The 16,954-nt window shown below is 31.5% G+C and overlaps 1 protein-coding gene across 3 annotated transcripts in view; it reads left to right on the top strand.

The window, feature by feature from the left end:
• LOC107449547 (visual pigment-like receptor peropsin) overlaps nucleotides 1-16,538 on the top strand; it is a 100,965-nt gene extending 84,427 nt beyond the window's left edge. For all 3 annotated transcript variants that reach the window (XM_087150829.1, XM_087150830.1, XM_087150825.1), the window contains 3 exons: nucleotides 4,061-4,157; nucleotides 8,631-8,856; nucleotides 10,496-16,538. In XM_087150829.1, the coding sequence (XP_087006955.1) occupies nucleotides 4,061-4,157; nucleotides 8,631-8,856; nucleotides 10,496-10,777 (605 nt within the window). In that variant the 3' untranslated portion in view covers nucleotides 10,778-16,538. The remainder of the gene's footprint in view (nucleotides 1-4,060; nucleotides 4,158-8,630; nucleotides 8,857-10,495) is intronic.
• The last annotated feature ends 416 nt before the right edge of the window (nucleotides 16,539-16,954 follow it).

Here is a 16,954-nt window from a genome sequence, read left to right as displayed (position 1 = left end):
TTAGTTATAGTTTAATAATAACAGATTTTATATTGCACTCTTTTTCTGAAAACTTTTCTACTCCCATTCAAAGAAATCTGTGAATTATTTTTTCTCAGCAAACCAACCAATCGCACATTTTTTTTACAATCGCTAGCAGCAATGTTTGTCGATAAATTGTTACAATTGTTGCATTAATGCTAATTTTTTCTATTTCATTTTAACCTTTTATAACATATATTAAAAAAAAAATTCTTGTAAGAACCAACTATATATTAATATTTCATTTTACTCTTTTGTTGGTCAATATATGATTTTTGATTCAAAATTTTGTACGAAAACGATTAAAAAATAAATAAAAAAATCTTGCCAAATTGTCAAAATAAATTATTTTTTTCAAGATGATATGTTAAAAAAAATAACATTTTGAATAAAATATTTTATAATAAAGACACTTTTCTTGTACACATCCTACACTTTATAAGAAAAAAGAAACAAAAACCTGGAAATTTTAAGATTTTTATCTGGAAAACCTGGAAAAATCAGGGAAATTTGAAATCTGATTTGAGTGGCCACCCTGTTAATTAAATTTAATTAATTAATTTTAGTTTCATATGGGAGAAAAATTGTAATTATTTAATAAAAAGTAGTTAAAATAAACATTTTTTTTGTTGACCTAACTGAGAATTGACTTCAAAAATTTCACTTTTATATTACTTGTTGTCTAGCTTTATTCATATATCTAGTACAAAGATAAAATTTTTTTTTACCTTTTAATAATCCTTATTAATAATTTTTAATTGTTTTTAAACCTTAAAAAAGTTTATAAAAAAAGCGAATTTCAGAGATGCAAATCCTTCACTTTCCAATGGTAAATTACATTAAATTTAAACAAATTAATTCAATGATCCCTTGTAAATGTGCAATTTTGGATCATAAAATGTTGTAACGATCAGAATTTGAAATAATGTGGCATTAAAAATAAATGAGCGTTTCGATTCTTACTCGGTTGAAAACCTTGGATAGGGGTAAAACTTTTCTACCCCTGGGGTAAAATATGTTCCTCTAAAGTTTTACTTATCAAATAAAAAAAAAGTTCCCGTGGATTAAACTATTAAGCTTTCTGCCTGGGGAAACATTTGATTTTTTATTTCTGATTAAAAAGACAGTTCTTCTTATTTTTAATTTAATTTTTTTTTCTACAACATGACATGGTAAAATTTCAAAAACAGAATAAAATTGATAGATGTCACATATTTTGTTTTATTTTTTAATTAAAATATATGAATTATTTTTAAAAAAAATTTAATCTAATTAAGTTGGTTTTTTTTATTTTGTCAAAGGTATTTTAAGTTTTTATTTAATTAAATTATAAAAATGTGAGCTTAATTATATTATAATTCTTGTTAAAAAGGATTGAAAGAAGAGACAAATGGAAAAGAACTGTTTATTGTTGAAAAGATTATGTCATTGAAAATACGAACTTTGTTTGGAAATACATAATTTTTTAAGGTTTTTCACCATCGCTCTTAAATTTATACACTTGTCTTGTTAGTGCATAAAATGTTACAATGATAAATATAAAGTTTTTCATATTTTTTGATAAACTTACAAAATTTTGTAGTTCAATGAACGTATTTAATTTTTATTAATATATGAACTTAATTTTTTGTTATTTAGGTAACGCACATTGCGCAAAAAATAAAAATAAAAAAAATGAACCACGGTGAATAACTTTTGATCTACTAATCAGATCTTCACGTTCTAGGATTCTTAATAGCTCGAGGGGTTGACTTTAAATATGCTAATTAATAAGTGCAGATGATATTTTTTAAAATCAGACAAAATCAGAAGTTCAGTTACAAAATCAGACACAAAAACGTACTTTCTCTGGATAAACGGAACTTTTTTTCGACAGATTCGGATTTCTGACCTCCAAAATATAGGGGGTGACCGCAATCTGGGAAATATGCAATTATAAAATGATATTTGTTATTTCTTTTTGAAAAAGAGTTACTTCCTCATGAGTTGGAGAAAAAAAATTTCTAGAACAGTTATTAAGATTCCTGATCCAGATAAGCCTCAATCTACATTTAATTAATGTGTGTTTCTCCGGAATCCTTGAAAAAATTCATTCCAAAAAAAAGATATCAACCTTAGTAGGGGAGAGTTGGACAAAACGGGATACCATTATTGTTTTTATTTACTACGGAATATCTGTTAAGGAACCCTACATTATTTTTTTTTTTGTAGCTACAGCATTGATTGAAACACACAAAAAACATATTTTAAACTAATTTTAATGGCTGTGAAATAGAAAAAAAATTAATTTCCAAACTCTTACATATCCCGTTTTAGCATACCTGGGTTGAATAAAACGGGATAGGGTTTACAATGTTTAATTTTTTGCATAAAACTAAGTGAAAAGCATAATTAACTGATTCATGGGATATTACTGTTCTAACACTTTTATATAGATTGTTCTTTTATAAGTAAGTACACAAAAAAATATGATGCTACATTTGTTTTTAAAGACTGCGAGTTTTCAAACATGATGGCTTATTTCCGCTATTTTCATTGTCGAGATGTGCCTTGTGCTCTTAAGAGAGATTTCTTAGCAGCCTTTTCTTCTATTCTCTTGGTTCTTTTTTGTAGTTTAATAATCCTTTCCTTTTCTTCCATTTCTAATTGAATTTTATTTCTAATTCACTCCATTGATGTCGCAACATCCCTGAAAGACTCTTTAATAATCAAGTATTTAAATTCTTCAGTAAACAAAGAGAAGAATTCTTTTTAGAATCGAATGTAGATTGAATTGAGTAATTCAGAAAATTACGAAGTTTATATATAAAAAAGCTCAAGTCTTCATCAGAGAAATACATTACAATTAGTTCTAAAGAAAGATGTGAAATCCTAGAGTCGAAAATAAAATGCTTAATAACGACCGTTAATAAACAAATTTTGCATTACTATATAAAGAGACTAAATTTTACAAAAATATATATAGCTAATATAAATAAGCTGTTCAAAAAGTCTAGGCTTACATATGGCTATTTTAAAATGCAATAATCCAACAAATAAATAGGTGGGTAAAACGGGACATAAAAAAACTCTATCCCGTTTTATCCAACTCATAAGTGTCCCGTTTTGTCCGACTCCGACACTTTTTGAAACAAACATGGCTGCTGCCTAAATGTGAAAAAAAAATTAGATAGACTGAAAATAAAAATATTGGTAAATAAATGGTTAGTCAAATTTAATACTCACCGGAATTTTATTCCCAAATATGTAGGCAGTACAATATAAAAATAACAACGCACGTAAATGTAGAAAATGGCAAGAAAAATAGAATAGCAAAAGTTCTAAGACCTACAACTATCTATCAAATAGTGATCTCGAGACGGGGTGCACCGAGAATGATATAATCACCGTCGAATAACGCGTTTCTGTCGTTGTCCACTAGATAGCTGCAATAGTCTGGTCCCTAGGCGACGTATCCCGTTTTGTCCGACTATCCCGTTTTATTCAACTCTCCCCTAACATTCTTACGTACAGTGCACAAAATAAAAAAAACTCACCGCCCTTAGTAACATTTGATCTAATGATTGGATCTTCACGTTCTAGGACTCAATCTTAATGGTTCGAGGGGGTGAACTCAAATACACTAATTTAACTATAGTGCAGGCGATATTTTAAATTACGAAATCAGAGACAGAAACGTACTTTTTCTGAATAAACATTACTTTTTTTCGTTGAATTTGTATTTCTGACCCCCAGAACATCAGGGGAGCCGCAATCTGGGAAAAATGGCTCCAATTATTTGGTCCCCTTAATGTTAATTTTATTTTTACATACTTCGCCATATCTCAAGAAATTTTTAACCGAATCAAAAAAAATTTGCACACAATTATAAAATTCGTTTATTCGGAGAAAATTCCATACAAAAAATGACTCTTATTATATATTTATTATTTTATTTAAAAATAGTCGACAAAATTTTGAACTGTAAAATATACAATTTTTTACATCATTTTAGAGCATGTAATAATGATGTCAATACATTGATTTCTTGATATTATAGGAAGTAAGCTAAATTATCGGAGGTACTGCCAAATGCTAGCAGCAGTATGGGGCTATGCTTTCTTTTGGGCTGCCATGCCCCTTTTCGGCTGGGGTAGGTAAGTAGCAAATTCCTTTGTAAATGTTTTTCTTTTGATAATATTACGCAAAGCCGTTACTAAAACCGTTAATCTATCTCAGCCCTGATTTTTAAATGGACACATACATTTTTGCAAGTACTCTCGATATCTCTAAGTTGAAGGGACGCTAAAAAAAAAACGAGATGGCGAGTTTTGAGCCCTCAAGGGATAGAGAGTTCGCCTTCCAACTAGGTGAACAGGGTTCGAATCCCAGCAATGTCTGGGATACGAATTCCGCATCCTGCTTGCACCGTCCACAGTGCTGACTTGAAATATCCTCAGTGATAGACGGATCATGCGTTAGAGTCCCCTTGCCATCCTTCTAACCGTGGGAGGTTCTCGTGGTCTTCCTCTCTGTGCAACGCAAATGCAGGTTAGTTCCATCAAAAAGACGTCCACGAAGGCAAATTTCTCCCAATAATTGATCCAGGAGTTCCTTTGTCTTCTGGATTAGGTTCAAAATTAATAGGCTACGGTGTTGAACATTAGTAGTCTTAAACCCAAAATGGGGTCAGCTGTTCAACGACGGTTATAAAATAAGATTAAAAAATAGAGAGTTTTTGAGACAACAAGTTCAGAACTAAATATGCTCTAAAATGTAGAAAAATATATTCGAAAATAATACTCTAAAAAGTAGAGTCATAAAACATAGGAATGACTACTGTTAAATATGTATGTAATGATGTTAGTAGACTATAAGTCTAAATACAACAATGATAATTTTATTTTTAAAAGTACGACAAAAATAATTCTGCATTGAATAGAAAAGAATTGTTTACAATGAGATTTTTGTGAAAAAAATTCCTTTTCTATTTCGAATAAAAATTAGGCATAGCAAGGTTTTGAGAAAAAACTTTTCGACATAGGAATTCAAAATAACATTAGGAGGATATGTAATCCCAAAAATAGTTATTTGACATAACATGGATGTCGAGAGTATACTGCATAATTTTTTGAATTGGAATTTAATGAAATCCTATGTAGGAAAAAAATAGTTCTGAATCTAATTGTAAGAATAATTTTTTAGCATCTCATATATTTCCAGAATCTTTATGAATATTTGAGTTGATCCTACTATATTTTTTTCAACTAAAAAATAGATAAATATTATCAAGTAAAATGTCTTAATGTAATTCTCTAGCTGACATCATTATTACTGAAAAAGTTTAACTGAGGTTCTTTTAGGTTAATCTTACCAACTTTTACGATGAATGTTAGAAACCACACAGAAAAATATATAAAAACTTTCCATTAGTTATACTGGAGCATGTAAAATGACAATGCTTTTACTTTTTTCAAAGCACTGCAATTATGACAACACTTTTCGATGAAATGTGTACAACGCCCCACTGTGACAAGAAATTCAACTACTCGTCGACCATTTGCTTCGATCGTGGAATAGTTGGATTTATTTATATCATTGGTTTATCGTTACATAGATTTACATTTTCCTAATATTGATACAATAATTCTTTTATTGAAATGAAGCAAAATAGCTCAAAACTTTAAAGTTATAAATGTAACACTGATAGAAAACAAACAGAAGCCAATAAAAACTTGGCAGACTTTTTACAGTATTTTATAAGCATGCTTTTTAAAAATAATTATATTTTGATATTAATCTCAATTTTATTGACTGGCGTATCAATCAGATAAAATATTTTGAGGGTTTGCTTGATAATGTAACCACTTGATTTGTTTCAGAAATTATGAACAATAGAAAACAGTTGAAAAGTTTCCAAAGTTCGATATTACCCAAGACAAAAATTCTTGATGGTACCATCAAAGGATTTTGATGGTTTATGTTGCTTTCAATAAGATTCTTGATGGTCCAACATGGTCACCATTCACCATCATACAACCATCTAGTTTTGATAGCCCAACAAATTTCCATCATTACAAAATGTTGCTTTTGTGCTATGACGGTAAACCATCAAGAAATGTTTGATTTTTGATGGACAAATATAAACCATCATATTTTGATGGCAGTTTACTTTATTGGAAGCTCTTATCCTTAATCATCACGACACAGCAAATAAAGTTTGTACATTATCAAGCATCATGTTTTTCATGTGTATTTTCTTAGGATTATATGGATATTTATGATGAACGGCATACATTATGAGTGAATCGCACAGGTACGAAAATATCACAAGTTTTATTTCTTTTTACCCCTTCCTTCTCTGTCCCGTGATATTGACGGGCTGGAGTGTTCAGTAGTAACGTGCCAATAAGAATAAAACTAATTCATTTCTTTTGACCAGAAAACATTTTATTTCTCATTTTACACACCTGATGGCAGTACCAGAATATTTTTAAGATAATTCTAGATAGTTAGTTTATTTTAAACTAGTTGCAGCACTAATCAAATATGTAATGCAAATACAAAAGCCAAAAAACTAGGCATTTTTATGACCGTTTTCTTGAAAATGAACCGATCGTTAAGGGGTTAATTAATGACTGTTCCCTTTGTGAATGGTTATTTCCTATGAAAACTCTCTCTCTCTCTCTCTCTCTCTTTGAGTGCCGCTTAAGAAGACCGAGGAAGAAAATTTTCCTCTTTTTCTTTCATAACTAATTTAAAGTGTGGAAAAAGTGAGTTCATGCAAACCGAGATTAAGCCATGCAGTTTTAAATACTGAAAAGAAAATTTTAAAATTCACAAATGAAAATAATTTATGAGACAATAACTTAGGATTACGCAACGGGAGAATTTCTCTTCTAATAATTTGTTTGCATTTTAATATTTTGAAGTATTTTTTTCAGCAACCGAAACTTCATTACTTACTCTAGGTTTGTCTGAACTTACTTTTTTCTTTCTTTTTTAAAGTTTAAATTAGTAATGAAGGATAAAGAGAATTTGCGGCGAAAAACTTCTTTCGCGGCATGGCGTTCCCTTAGGAGTACCCAAACTGTTCTCAAGACAACTTCAGTTAGTAGAAATCCTGAATTGCTGCTTGAAAAAGTTTTTTTTTTAATTATTAAAGCCTAAATACTCGACTATTGCTTATTCATTATAAAACATTGTCAAGTATACAAATATATAAAAAATATTTGCATACTTTAAATGAAAATATGTCTTGATCACCGTTAAAAATAAATGCTCAATATTTTTTTCAACTTCAAATGAAGTTTATTGTCCTCTGATCTTTAGTCTATACTAATAATTATTTTAGATGAATTTTGAAGGCGTGTGAAACTGCATTCTAAAAGAGGAAATGCTTTTAAGTAAGAAAAATAATGGGAATTTCGAATGTTTCATAGCTTGTAAATGCTATTTTACAATCTAATAAAATCATTTCATTACATATTGAGTTAAAATTAAAAAAAATCAATATTCTGACTGAGCTTTTTTTTAATATTCCGAATTTGTTTTAAAGGAATTTTAAGCTGCAAAAGAACTTACGTGAATGGGTTTACATTTAGCAACAATTATATATATTTTTTTTATCCTGAACTAAAATATAGATACGTAAGGGATTTTTAGAAATTCGAGTCTCTCCGTAATATATATTTTCAGATTTCTCCGCCCAGAATTAAATCACATTTAAATTAAATAATTAATTCACATTAGTGTCTCAGACTAAATATTTAAGAGATGAAGAACAAAAATGGAATCCGTTGAATAACAAAAAAAAATCAGTTTTATTGCCATCTGAAACGTGCATGTTTTTTTAAAAGAAGAAAAAGACAATTTCCTCCTGCAATAAAACAGGTTTTGATGTTCTCAATTCCACTTTCCCCTGCGTTGCTTCATTAGATTTCATAGTATTTTTATTTTCTCTTCAAATATTAATTTGCGACTCCTAAATGCTATTTCTTTTCGTTCTGATTTTAGAAGGCCCTGTCATCACACAAAGATGGCTCTTTTCCTCGATTTATGCTATTTCCATTATTGCTGGCAACAGTTATACGTGACTATTAGATAGCCAGTGCCCTCTATAGCAATTCTGAAAAGCCCCACTTTCAATATCTTGTTTTTTAATACTTTATTTTATAACCGTCGTTGAACAGCCGACCCAATTTTTTGGGTTTACAACTATTGATGTTCAACTCCGTAGCCTTGCAATTTTGAAACTAATCCAGAAGACAATGGAACTCCTGGACCAAGTATTGGGAGAAATTTGCCTTCGCGTACGACTTTTTGATGTAGCTAACAGGCAACTTAGTTACATGGAGAGAAAAACCTCTCACTGTTAGTCTGACGGCAAGGGGACTCTAACCCATGATCCGTCTACCACTGAGGATATTTTACGTCAGCACTGTGATCGGTGCGAGAGCGGAATTCGTTTCGACCAGCCATGGCTGGGATTCGGACCCGGTTCACCTCACTGGAAGGCGAACGCTTTATCAACCACCACGACTCATATAAAGTCATAAAAAAAAATAGTTCTTGAGAAGGATGTAAACGGTCTTCATTGAAATAAGTAGAATTCTCACTCCATATTTTAGGTATGGCCTGGAGCCGAGCATTACAACTTGCACTATCGATTGGCAACACAACGACTCGAGCTACAAGTCCTTTCTCTTAGTGTACTTCGTCCTAGGTTTCATGGTTCCGTTGACTATCATCACCGTTTGTTATTGTGCCATCGCACGCCGTGTACGGAAGAATACGGCCACTCGACAAAGAGGAGTGATACATGATCAATGGAGTAATGAGAGGTCCATAACGTCCGTAAGTTTTTCTTTTTTATATTGCACTATTAGGTATTTGTATTGTGATTAACATTACAAGGTTTTCGAAATTCCGTCTTCCGAAAGCCTTGATTCTTCAATAATAAAAATAAATTGTCTGTTAATATTTCTCTAATAAATTAAATTGAACCAGAATTTATTTTGAAAGTGTAAGCATTCGGAAACTTTGAAAAAATTACATAAATTGCGTTTGATTCTTAATTGAAACGATACGGCAATTTTAAAATATTTTTTTAACGTTAATATAAGCGTTAGAGCTAGGCCTCAGGTCGGATTAAATGAGTGAATTTGACGAACTTCACTTAAACTGTTCAGGCAATCTAGCACTCTATGGAGATAACTTTTTTTTAATGTATTTTGGAATGATCCGTAGTATGAATGGATTTAAATGCTAAAATTAATCATAAAGGAACCTATATTACTTCAGAGAGAAAAGTGACTCATGAACCTATATTAGTTTAGAGAGAAAAGTGAGATGTTTAAGAAAAGCTATAAAATTAACGCGAATCATTCGTAGAGCGAGTTAGTATATGAGCGAATTAGTCAATTACTGAAAGGGCGAATCCCAACAAATGTGTGAATAAGTTTCGTGAACAAACCTGCAATTTTTTGTTATGTCGTGTAAGTTACTTATTTATTATTCATTTATAATTTTAATGTTCAACTCAAAATATTTTCTTGTTGACACGATTGTGTTTGGCTACCTAACACAAGTAAATGCAGAACGATTGGCGATACAATGTTTTAATGTAAGCAAATACGAGTACATTTTACCTATACAACGATAAATAATACACGATGGATGGGATAGGGGCCGCTGCCAGCTCGTAAAACAGTTGAGGTACCTTTTGATAGATAATCCTCATAGAGGCTCTGAGAAGATAATTTTTGAGCTCCCATCTCCTTTCGTTGTTTGAATGAATAGGCTAAATAGAGTTGGGAATCCATTGTCAGAGTTAATGCTCCCATTCAAACTATGTCCAGTGGCGTAGTTTGGGGGAGAATTTTGGTGACAAAACCCCGTCCGAAATTATGTATATTACTTGATTAATCAACTATTGTACTGTAAGTAATGAACTACTGTACAGCTGTAGATATAAACAATTTTTCACTATTCATTTTTTTGAAATTTAAGCGTTTATTGTTGTTGTTGTCGGTCATTAAGACAGAGGGGGTGCAATTGTTCTTGTTTTCCAGTGGTGCCATCTATGGCTAAGAATTTGACTTTTTCCATACTCATACTTACACCCGTTTATAGGGCGGACTCATTCATTCATCCACAGATCGTAATTTTGACCTGAACCAAAGAACGATCAAAATCCAATTCAATACCCCCAGAGGTTTTGATTTGTTATAGGAACATGGAGGACTTTGTGACTTGATTGATTTAACGAGCACCATGCATTATAATCCCCCCTCGAACATGCATTATAACTACGCCGCTGACTATTTCATCAGCTAGTTTGGATGTTTTTGGCCAAATATTTTAGTACCTAACGATATCAGGTGCTGTTAATTATAGCAAATGAAGGCTTCTCTGTGAGCATCTACAGAAAACTGTTTTATTTTCCGATACTTGTTAAACAGCTATAATTTTCATATCCGTTTTATAATTGCAGATGTCATTCGTGCTGATCATCGCATTTGTGTTGGCCTGGTCTCCATACGCTGTCCTATGCCTGTGGACTATCTTCGCCCCTCCAGAAACCGTCCCACCCATTCTGACTTTAATTCCGCCTTTATTTGCCAAAGCATCGACAGTCTTCAATCCTTTCATTTACTTCCTGTCCAATCCACGATTGCGGAAAGGGATTCTTGCCACCCTCCTCTGCTGCAGGGAGGCCGACATCGAGAGCATCGAAATGCCAGACTCTCCGGCACCTGCAAACGTAGAGGGTTGATCATGTTTTTCTACAATATGTCATTTACAATATACTTTCGATTACCCAAAAGCTAATATTTGGAAAGGAAGTCACAGATAATTTTTTAAAAAATGTACTTATCTGTTTTTCAGTATTATTTTTTAAATGAATATGTTTTTTTAAAAAAAAAAATAGCGTACAGGGTTTATTGTGAAAGCGTGCCAAATTGGCTACCAGCTTTAACCTTTTCCCCTGGGTTGTGACAACAGTTGTCACATCAGTAGTTTGGGTCCTCTGAGGGGCTTGTCATACTTTCAACCTAAGAATGGGAGGAAGAAATCTTTTTCCACCTTTGAAATTGGTATGTGGAACGTTTTTATTTTCTCTCTTTTTTTTTTCCTTTTAATTTTTAAACGGAATCTAATGTAGCAACCGATGTAGATTTCCCGCGCGCTTCTCAAGTTATGCCCTGGGTGAAAACGAGACGGAAAAAAGGAAAAGCGGTAGTAAAACTTTTTCAGTTTTAAATTATTTTCGGGAGGAGTAAATCTATTCTCTTCTTCAACAATATCTACTTTTTCTCAAAAAAGAAGCAGTTTTATACATATACTTTAATTATTAAAAAAAAAAAATTCTCGATAGTTACAGAAATTTAATGTTGCTCGAAAAAGAATGCTAGAATGGAATTCCTTTCCTGTCATATTTTGCTCTTTTCCGTCTTTATAGGCTTTCAGCCCTGAATTATGCAAAAGCGCGGGAAACCTCTTCCGGTGACCCTCCTATTATTTCCAACTGCCGGGGTCTAAGAGTTTACAAACAGAAACGGTTGGAAAAAAAAGAAAAAAAAACAGTGGGAGAATAAAATTGTTTAACACTCGTCCGCTATAGTTTGTCTAAAATAAGAATTCCCCCTGACATTCGTCTGGACCCGTGGCCGTGACTATGGTAACGGGGTATGGCTATTTCAAGTAGGGGTGCGAGGTCACTGTTTTGGAGTGGTTTCGGTTCGGGACGGCGAGAGAAAGGGAATCTCTTCGGTCTTTTGTGTTAGTGATAGAATGAAGCTACCCTCCCTAAAAGGCGCCATTCTTGTTTCCATCGCACCAGACGGTTTCAGATTTTGTGGCGGTAGGATTTCTTAGCTTAGATAAACTATACTACGACCAGCAGTTCCCTGTCATATTTCACTCCCCCAGTTTTAAAAAGAGGCTCTCAGAAGACCTCGATGTCCTCTTTTTGAGCCCACGTGAAAAGGTTAAGGCTGTCTACCATACCTCAAATCATGATATTTTTATAACTATCCAAAGAAAATTGAAAGATTAATTAATCTTTTTTTTCAATTTGGTTTTAAAGGTTAATTTATCCCCAGCGTCAATGTTGATTAAAAAAATAGCTCTAAATGTCAAGCCATATTTGTTTTAAATAAAGAGGCATTGTGAACTAACTTTTCAATTTATGATCATTTTTAAAAAAAAAGTTCTAATTCGTAAAATCTTGCCTAGTTGGTCATTTTTTAAATAAAGGCTTAAGACTCTTTTTTTTAAGCTTTTTAAATATGTATCCTTTTAAGTCAGCTTTTTGTGTGATAGTATACAGTGCCTGAATTATCTTCAGCATTGTGTGATAGTATTGGTCCTCAACATTGGGGCCCCAAAAGTTTCTGAGGACTTCCTAAATTTTACAAATTTTTTTTTTTTTTTTTGTGTTTTTCCTTAAGAATTTTCTCTATTAGAGTTATGAGTTAACAAAAATTTAAATAAATAGAAGCTCAAATTTACAAATATATCGTAATTTATTTGAGGTATAAATCGTTTAAAAACACTTTATAATTAAGCAGCATATAAATTTAGTTTAAATTAACAACCAGGGGGCTCCTGGTAGTTCTGTGTCAAGGGCCCCTCCCCTATTATTATGTAAAATTAGATTTTAGTTTGCAAACAAAGGTATCATGCTATACTTTCAGTTTGAACCTTAACTCCGTTAATCCACACACCGGAAGGATAATCGAAAGTATACTGTACTGTTATTTTAAACTAGTAATGGACTGCTTTTATAGTATATGTGCCTGTCTGAAATGTTGTTTTCTTGTGTGTAATATTTTATTCGTATTGATGTGACAAATTATAATGAGCTTGTGTATTTGTGGGTGAAAATAATGTCAAATGTGAATTACAAGTGTGTCATCTAAAAGTTTCACTTGTTAAATTTTCATGAATAATATTTAATTATCATGGAGGGGACACATTTCCTTAAGGAAATTTTTTTTCCGTTTAGAACTAAATTAGTTTAATTATTCTATCTTTATACTTATTCAATTTCAATGTTTCAAAATATTTATGAGAATCATTCTGAAACTGTTGAAATTTGTTTAAGGTGAAGATCTATCAGTTATGTGTTTATGGGTGAATTAACGTTATTTACGAGCCATCCTAAAGAAAGAAAAATTGATAGAAATAAAAATTGACTGTTCGCTACGGTTTGCACAAAAATTTATGATCGAACAATTCCATAATTGGTTACAAAACGCATCAACAGATTGCTCTGACGACTGAAAAATTTTCGAAAAAATATTTTCTGCTGCTTGTTAAACCATTCTAACTGAGTTGCACGTGCAACTGTTCACTTAAATTTTCCACACATTGTTCCTACAAATTGTTGTTATTTTGAAAGCATTGTTATTATTATTTTTTCAGCTTGGAGCTCCCATCTATTGACAATCTATATTTCTTGTAACCATCTGTGAAACTTGACGAAAACTAAACAGTACATTTATATGTGTCCTACAGATTTTTTTTTTCTTTACCCATTGACAAAATGGGTCTTGGTTGACGGCGTCTACACAATTTTCAACTGTGTTCAAGAGTAATACGTAAGTAGTGCGCATGCGTCTCCATTTCGTGTGTTGCTATGGCCACCGCTGCTGTTTTGCCCAATGGGTAACCAGTGATCGTAATAAGGCTATCACAACTTTTTTGCTGATTTTGTTTGTCATATTTTCGTTTGAGATGATAATTGTATACCACTATGGTTTGGCTACAAAATGAATTTCAAAATATAATTTATGCGCCAAATATATTGCAACATAAAATTTAATATGAGAATATTCTTTTTTAATTTTTTTTTTTTATCCGTGGAATTTTTTGGTACATGCTCGGTATTTACTTAGTACCTTAATTCAATCAAATATTAAAGCATTTATTATAATAAAATAATTAAGTATTGCAATACATCAAATATTAAGTATTAATTGCTGACATTGAATTTTTAAAAACAAATATTTTTATAAATAGATCCTCCAGTTTCAGAATCATGTCTTTGAAGGTCAAAAAGGAAGGGAAACTTGCTTTTGATCATCGCTAATCATGTTCGATTCCAGGTTATTTAGCATGTGCTGTAATCCGAATCACTTCAATTACATTAATGTGATAAAATATCCGCTGCTGTAGATTAGAATTTCCCTTCTGTTGAGCTAACCGTAAGAGATTCTCGAATCTCTACAAAGTCAAGTTTGATTCGTTATTTAGCTCAAGAAATCCTACGTCTTCTGGGTCGGACTCAAAACTAGTATTATACACGGGAACATTGAAAATTAACCGTCATTGTAGTGCTTATTCACTGCTGCCGATAAAATTTAAAAAAAATTGACTACTACATTACTCTATAATTCCATTCTCAGAACAATTATGTCGGTAAATGTAATATTTTTTTAACTGCCTCAATATTTTTCGTTTGAATTTATCGAGTGAAGAATTACAATAAATAAATAAAGACGGTTTGTTTTTTTAATTTCTTAAACGATAGTATGTCTTTAGTTTTTTATAAAATAGTTTTTCGATTTCTGTATCTCCTCGGATCTTTTTTGTTGTGTGTATTTTACATTATTGTACGATTTTGAAAGGATTGAATAGTGGTCAAGAAGATTTCGTTTTTTCTATAAAAAAAAAAAAATTACTATACGCGATTGTTGTCAAATCACGCTGCACAAAAAATCTCGAGCTTGAAATTACCGTCTTCCGAAAACCATTTAAATATTCGTTTAGAGATATCTTTTGGCATATTTCTCTGACAAAATACAAATGGAAAAAAGTCTTAAAGTTAAATGCACACTTTTCTTTCAAAGAAAGGGTTCGTAAAAAGAAAACGTATATATTATTGCCTTTTGAAGGAATTAGCATTTTTGTTCTTGTCCACAGACGTGACAAATGGCTCTGGCTTTCAATTTGAAATTTTATAATATAATTTTTTGTTTTAAATCCAGTAATTATACGTATTCAATCGAAAGAGTTTTTTATTGAGATCATTTAAATTTTTTTGTTTTTTTTTATTAATTAATTGTGAGACTGGGGAATAGTGATGAGTGACTGTCCACAGATATGATATGTCACATATGTTAACAAGTTCTGAACAATAAATGAAATATATATTTCGAAATTTACTTTTCTTTAAATTTCGTTAAGGTCCACAGTCCATTTTCATTAATTTTAAAATTTTCCATTGTTATTATAAATAAAACAAGGGACAGAATTTCCTGCATTTGCTGAGAAAAGACATATGTATAAGACGCATCAGCGATCGGAAAAAAATTACAATAGATATTTCTTTTTCACCTAAAGATTCGATATATTGTTGCATTACGAGCGCCATTTCTTTTTTTAACTCATTCTACTGTAAGTGTCCTATAAATTCAGATGCAATCTCTCTTTACTGGAAGAAAAAAAAAACTTATTTTATTGCTCTAAAGCTTTTTTCTTTATTCCTGAGCCCTCAATCAGATTGCAGGATTTAAACTGCATTTACATCAGCAATGCTTAATACTTTCTTTAAATTAATTTCTAATACTACTTTGTTCATATTTCTTCAGATCGATAAAAGATAGATATAATTTTGTTAAGGGAATTTTTGTCGATGGTTTTTAAATCTATGTGAAATCTCCGGTGGAAGATCGGCTTATGTCCATAAAAGTTTATACGGAGAAAAAAAGTAATTTAACGAGCGAACTGAAAGAGCTTTTTAGCACGGCCCATTATCACTGTGTAATAACTCTTAGAGAGAACTGTTATTGATTTGTCAAAACTTAGTAATCCTCAAAAAGCAACTAATGGTGTTCCAATCTTCTTTCAGAAAAAGTGACCGTTTATCTCCCTCAGTCTTCATATGTTTTCATTAATATGCGATCGGGAAAAAAAAGATTGAGAATATATTTTATGGGCTAAAATTTTGAAATTTCTTGTGAGCGTAAAAACGACGAATGTATTTTTCCCATCTGAAACGAATGATACCAAACTCGAGAAATTTTGTGATATTTTTAATAAGATCTTGTGTTAAGGTGCAACCACATTTTTTTCTTCTTGTCTTCCTGTTAACAGCCTTAGTCTCGAGGATGAAAAATCTCTTACTTGACGATTAAAATTAGTTCACATTAGAATTGAATTAATTAATCTTTTATTATTAAATGTAATTTTTTTTCTGTATTTATAACCATTATTTTCATTCATAAAAACATGATTTGTTGAAATGCTTACGGTTTTAATCTAAGAAACTCGTTGCTTTTCAGAACATTAGAATAGAAAAGGGTAACCATTTTGTCGCATTATTAGTTTATGGACTACAAAATACTATGAACATAGCGTGTTAAAAATATGTGTAATCTTTCTACATTTTGTAATGAATTGAAATGTTGATGTTTATATATATTTCATGTTGAATCGATACATATTTATATGTGATGTTATTATTTAAAATAAGGAAATGTCTAATCAAAGTTTTCATGGTGGTGGTTTTAATAAAATATTTAAACCTACTTTTTGTTTTTATTTTATTTTATGATCGTCGTTGAACAGCCAACCCAATTTTTGGGCTTACGACTTCTAATGATCAACTCCGTTGCCTTGTCATTTTGAACCCAATCCAGAAGACAAGGAACCTCCTGGATCAATTATTGGCAGAAATTTGCCTTCTTGGAGGACTTTTTGATGGAACTAACCCGCATTTGCGTTACATGGAGAGGAAGGCACCTCATTGGAAGGCAAACCCTCCATCCTCTGAGCCATCACGGCTCTATCTTTATTCATTGTAATTTACCCACAGCAATGCACTATTAAGGTTTTATCTAGAATGTCGACAAAAAAATTTTTTTATCTATTGTACTACCCGCCCCAAAGCTAACCCTTAAGCATTATGATGGCAGCTTGTTTAGAGCAGGTTTTGCCAAATAAC

Source organism: Parasteatoda tepidariorum, chromosome 1, assembly GCF_982258835.1.
Source record: "Parasteatoda tepidariorum strain Cologne lab strain chromosome 1, Ptep-v5.0, whole genome shotgun sequence".
Lineage (NCBI taxonomy): Eukaryota > Metazoa > Arthropoda > Arachnida > Araneae > Theridiidae > Parasteatoda > Parasteatoda tepidariorum.
The sequence above is the reverse complement of the archived record's forward strand: the minus strand, read 5'-3'. Positions and strand labels throughout refer to the sequence as shown.